Here is a 6,000-nt window from a genome sequence, read left to right on the forward strand (position 1 = left end):
TCGCCGTGACCATCTTTGAGTTCTCGAGCTCCTTAAGATGCCACGCCGTCACAGATCGACCCAATAACCTTGTCTCTCTGTTGTTTTGTTCTATCACTTCCTCTTTTTTTTGGTTCTCCTGTTTCTTTTTGTTCCTCTCCATCTTTTTGCTCCTCTCTCTCTCTCTCTCTCTCTCTCTCTCTCGCCCTTCTCGGCGCTCTTGTTGGCGGGTTGATGGAACTGGCTGATGATGATGCAGTGGCAGGATCAGTTGCAGGGAAATGTATGACATGCTGAGGCACATGTGTCCTCCTCTGGGCCTCGGGAAGAGGTGTCCAGCACGGGTGGCCTACAAGGTCAGCAAGGACCCCCGTCCTCACCCGAGTCTCCTTTAGGTGTTTGGGGGGGGGGGGGGGGGGGGACCAGGGATTTAAGCGCTCAACGTGGTGTAAATTTTAGTGTTGTGGTTTCTTTGGTTCTGTTTCCTTTTCTCCTCGTGGAAAGTCGGGGGGGGTCGGGGGGGAGGGGCTCATCGGTGTTGTGGAGTTGTGTGGTGGTGTGCGATTGGTGGGCGGAGCTAGAAACACGCTCAGGTTAAAGGGTCTGGCGGGGACGTGTATCCACAGGAGGGGATGAAAAGAGGGACCTTCTCAGCTCGTTTGCATAGTGCACAATGATCACACATGATCACCTCCCCATGCAGAAGCCTGCACACTATAAACAGCAAGAATAACATGGGAGTCATGTCAACACACACACACACACACACACACACACACACACACACACACACACAGGGACATGCATGTGCAGCAGGGCTTGGAAGGTCCTGCAGACTTACGTCCTCTGACTCGTCCCGTCCTGTGGATGGGGCAGACACACACACACACACACACACACACACACACACACCTGCGGTCGGTGTTATTTCTAAGGGTAGCTTGTGTCAGTGGTGTGTTTTCCTCAGAGAGCCTTTGGTTGCCATACAGACGCAGACGTCTCTTTTCCTGTTAGCCTTCATGTAGCAGCTCCAAGCCCCCCCAAGCTGCCTTTTTCTATCTGCAAGTCCAATCTTCTCTTTGTCCTTTTGGTTCTGTCGTCAATGCAGTTCTATTCTGTTTCCAGCCCCCCCTCTTTCATCTCTGCATACTGCTCCCCTTCCCCTCACATGCACACTCCCTCACCTGCCTCCTGCATGGCCGATAAAACCTCCAGCAGCCGCTCTGTCAAACAACCAGCACAGACACGGGAGTCAGAGATTCATGAGCGTAACAAACAGAATGTACCTTTACGTCACGACATGTTCATGTAACCCCCCCCCTTCTGATCAAGCTAACACCCGCTCCACATCATCAGCAGATCACTGTGAGCCTCAGGGGACAGCCGGCCACTCAGCCTGTAGGCGCAGGAGATCGCTCCACCGCTGAGCATCGCTTCATCCACCCTCCTCCTCCTCCTCCTCCTCCTCCTCCTCCTCTTCCTCCAGTCCACCCGGGCCAAATAGTACTGGTTATAAACATGCACTTCCTTTAATATCAGTGCGGCCTGTGAAGGGTTAAAGAAGCTCTCCGGCGAGGAACATAACGACCATTTTTTAACGTGAAGTCGAGTCAGAAGATGAAGATAGCGCGGGGAGCTTTTAGACCCTTTCGAGTTGTCTCACAGCGAGCTCACGCTTCGCAGTGACCTGACACGAACTCACCGTCGGCTCGACATCGCAGTGAAACCTGCCGCCGATACTGAAGAAGCACTAAAGGCGTTCCAGTCTCTGTATGTACTGAATATAAACGATAGACGATGGACGTGCGGGCCGTTTCAGACGACACCTTCACCTTTCTGTCCACCTGCTTCCTCTTTTCGGCCCCCGTGTTGTCGGCGTGCAACTCCTGTGACGTAATCGTGACTTTGACTTGAAGTCGGTCACCTTCACAGGCGAGTCGGCCGTCGCAGTCTGAAGTTATCCGTACTGTCGTGCTATTTGACCCGGGGGGGGGGTTCCCCTCTGCTTCATCGCTGAGTCTTTCTCACAGAATCATGTTTTCAGTTTGACTCCCAGCCTTACAGTAGATGCTAAAAGCCCCCCCTCCCCTCAGTGCCCCCCCCCCTCCCCTCAGTGCCCCCCCCCCTCCCCTCAGTGCCCCCCCCCCCTCAGTGCCCCCCGTCCAGCAGCCTTAACACTCCCGACATGCATGACCTCATAGTCCTCCCTCACCGTCCTTACGCTGATGAGATGAATCCAAACCCGTCCACAGAACAATGACCCACAATGCACCTCTGCTGATCTCCTCTGTCCTGGAGAGAGACAGCAGAGCAGGATCAGCCAACACAGTGTGGTGACGTCTCCTTTTGATTATTTCCTCCTTTTCCTTTTCTTATTCAGTCACTCCTTCTCTTTACTCGCTCCTGAACTCCATCATCAGCTCTGCCCTCTAACTACCTGCAGACATATCTCTGGGTTATAGTCACATGATCAGCCATTTTGCTTTCCATGGAGGCCTTTTTCTTCTTTTCCACAGAACACTGCTCTCTCTCTCTCACCTATTAACCCTTTAAGCCCATTTGTCACACCTTCAGACTTCAGAGAGTCCAGCTTACTTTACCAATTTCTTTTAATAACAGCTTTAAAAAAAAAACAACCTCCCAAACTCATTTTAATGTCGCCAACAGAGGATGCTCTCTGTGTACGGCTGCGCAGCTGCTTGTCCTGTGAGGCATAATGTGCATCGCATGCTGCATGGGGGGGGGGGGGGGGGGGGTAAAGGTTTTAATAGAGGATTAGAGGAGGGACATTTAAGCTTGATATGTGGGAGGCATGATATGCTGCATGTTGGGGTGGTCGCCGTATCCCGTCACCGCACACACGCTGACTTCACTCCGGCATCAGTGAGTCGGCGTGCGTCTCTGTTTGAATTAAAAACCAACAGGACCTTCAAGGATGAAACCAATAAACCAAAACGAGAGTGTTCCCCTTTCCTTAGATCGGTCCCTTGGCTGTTTTTGCTTTATTGGTTCATCATCCGGTCTTTGTGGTTTTCACTGTGAACCTCCAACCCCCCCACGCCCCCCTCCCCACCACCAGGGGGAGCTCTGCATAGGAGTGGCCCAGGCTCAGGGTCGCTCGTGATAAAAAACAACCTGTGAGATCTTTTAGAGGAGAGAAAACCAGATCTACAACTGTTTTTACAATAAGTCATATTTTCAGTAAAGGGACAAATCAAGAAGAAAAAAAATCATAAAAAAAAAAAACTCTTTAAACTCACAGGTTTCTTTCATATCAGGAAACAAAACATGTGAGCTTCTTTTCACCACAGCTGAGGAAATCCTCGTAGTCTGATGGCAGACGGAGTCAGAGACTATGCAATGCTCCTCTAACCCCCCCCCCCCCCCTCCCCTCTACCCAGACACCCCCCCCCCCCCCCCTGACTCCCCCTTGTCACCTGGAGGTTCCACATACACCCCACTTACTTCCTGGTTTTCCTCACTGCCCACACTGATTGGCTCCCCCACAGAGACTCCTGCGGATGGATCTGCCGGTGGCCGACGACAACACAGTCCACTTCAACTCCACGCTCATGGCGCTGATCCGCACGGCCCTGGACATCAAGATCGCCAAGGGTGCCGAAGGTTTGAAACCCCCTTTTCCTCCTTTTTCTCCGATTTTCACCTCCTCTCTTCTTCTTTGTCTTATTTCCTTCTTGGTGCAGTGCTGTCCGCTAAAACCCAGAAACCGCGAGCTGTCCCTGATGCACCTTAAGTACAATGTTTGATATGGCGGTACATCCTCTCTGTGATGTCACCTGTGTGTGTGTGTGTGTGTGTGTGTGTGTGTGTGTGTGTGTGTGTGTGTGTGTGTGTGTGTGTGTGTGTGTGTGTGTGTGTGTGTGTGTGTGTGTGTGTGTGAGGCTGACGGTAATAACTTCTCACCTCTCCTGTGTCTCTGTTTTCATGTCTGTTTGTCCTCTTATACCTTTTCTATCTGAATGGATGCGAATGGACGTCTGAATTTCAACGTGTCCGTGCACTCTTCGCGTGCTGTGTGTGTGTGTGTGTGTGTGTGTGTGTGTGTGTGTGTGTGTGTGTGTGTGTGTGTGTGTGTGTGTGTGTGTGTGTGCGTGTGCGTGTGCACGTGCTTTGTTGAATCTGCCCAGGTGGTGTGGACAAGCACCAGATGGACGCAGAGCTCAGGAAGGAGATGATGGCGATTTGGCCCAATCTGTCCCAGAAGACTCTGGATTTGCTGGTTACGCCGCACAAGTGTAAGTTGCAGAGCGTGCGCGCAGGTGCAGACACGTGGCCTCGGATGCAGCCACCCTGCGCCGCCCAGTGCTCCAACGATGTTTCTCTTCACGCCACCCGAGGAACCGCTTCTCTCAGCCAGTCTCTGTCACTGCTGCACCCTCTGATACAAGCTGGCACATGACCCCACTTACCCACATACACTGCAAGTCTATAAAGACGTCGTGACGCGGCCGTGAGCAAAGACAAACAACGGCTCTGAGATGTTTACATCTGGTATTAAATATGTCCTCTGACATCTGATTGTGAGGTCATTTCATTGGACTGTTGTCCTCGTCCCAGTCGTGCTATACATTTATTTTAGTCCTGAAGTATTTATCGAAGTACGTCACGCCTCCTCTCAGACACCAAACAAACAATTTAACTGCTTGTACAGCTTTACTTTGTAAATGTCCTTCATGCTCGATGCTTTACTCTTTGTACAAACGATGAGCATGCTATCTCTGTAGCTCGTCGACAGCGCAGCTTCTGCTATGCTACGCATCTCTGCTGTTTGTTTTCAGCGGTGGAAGCCCGGCATGCTAAAAGAAGAGCATGTGCCTTGGCCAGTTTATTTTTTCTCATTAATCTAGATGTGTTCGATGTTTACTTGTATTTTAAACATCGGACATCCTGACTGAATTAATGTCAGCTGTGATGTGTGCACGGTCTTACCCGCACACGCTCTCCACATGCACCAAACGCAGGAATAGTTACAGAGACGAGACGAGACGTCCGGGAGAATGACAGGTGAGTTAGCGGGGGGTTAGCGTTGCACTGGAGCGTGGAGCACATACACGCACATCTGAGGCCATACAGCTGTTCAGGTGATCATGAGCCCGCCCACCTGTGATCAGCTCACTCAGGATACATGCTAACATCAAACTGCAACTTACAGGGTGGAAAATGAACCATTAAGGAATGCTACAACCTGCAGTTCTCCGAGTGTCCACTTGAGGCAGGCTACTAGAGCTAAGGAAGGCAGCTGTTAGCTAGCAGGCTAAAGGCCCACCTTAACTTCACTGTAAGGCTTTTTTCTACATTTTCTGGAAGTTAAGAACAGCGAGCATTTTCAATATGGCCGCCACCTTCTCTCAGCTTCCTGTGATGTCATAGAGGCTACGTCCATGTTTTATACAGTCTACGGTTAATACCAGGTGTAAACAGACCCACTAATATAGCTCAGGCTGCATGGAAGACACACACACACACACACACACACACACACACACACACACACACACACACACACTCCTCCTTTCCCTTCAGACCAGTCCCTCCAGCAGCTCCACCAAGACCCCCAACACGTCACCTGTGTGTGCCTGAGATCAGAGGGTGCCTCACTATAGATCAACTCTCTATAGACGTCTTTTCACTCCAGGGGCGGTCAGCTGTGTGCAGTTACTGGCTTACCGAGTGTCATTACACTGAGACTAAATGCACGTGTGCTAACGCACTAGTTGCATAATACAGTGAATGCTTAAGACTGTGAAATGCATGTGATATGCTCTGGAGATAACCAAAAGCTATGAAAACCTTTTCATGCTTTTGTTATTACATTTGCATTCGAGTCAAAAGAAGACAGTGATAGTCTCAATCAGATATCACAGATTTGATTTATTTTTTTGCTTCATTTGAAATGACATAAATTTTAATTTTGTGTTGATTCTTGCGATCGGATGATTGCCGATTTCTGGAGCGACCTGAATTTTCTTTCATTTATCAGAATGAGTTGCCTTTGATTGC

At 50.2% G+C, this 6,000-nt stretch overlaps 1 protein-coding gene across 7 annotated transcripts in view; it reads left to right on the forward strand.

The window, feature by feature from the left end:
• The window catches only part of cacna1aa (calcium channel, voltage-dependent, P/Q type, alpha 1A subunit, a), a 61,173-nt gene extending 56,525 nt beyond the window's left edge, over positions 1 to 4,648 (forward strand). For 4 of the 7 annotated variants that reach the window (XM_079365976.1, XM_079365978.1, XM_079365979.1 and 1 more), the window contains 2 exons: positions 3,489 to 3,603; positions 4,128 to 4,648. In XM_079365976.1, coding sequence (XP_079222102.1) covers positions 3,489 to 3,603; positions 4,128 to 4,399 — 387 coding nt within the window. In that variant the 3' untranslated portion in view covers positions 4,400 to 4,648. Of the gene's footprint in view, positions 1 to 238; positions 336 to 3,488; positions 3,606 to 4,127 lie in introns of those variants that run through there. The other 3 variants (XM_079365977.1, XM_079365983.1, XM_079365981.1) reach the window with 2 other exon arrangements.
• Positions 4,649 to 6,000: the final 1,352 nt, after the last annotated feature.

The sequence above is a fragment of the Symphodus melops genome, assembly GCF_947650265.1.
Source record: "Symphodus melops genome assembly, chromosome: 17".
Lineage (NCBI taxonomy): Eukaryota > Metazoa > Chordata > Actinopteri > Labriformes > Labridae > Symphodus > Symphodus melops.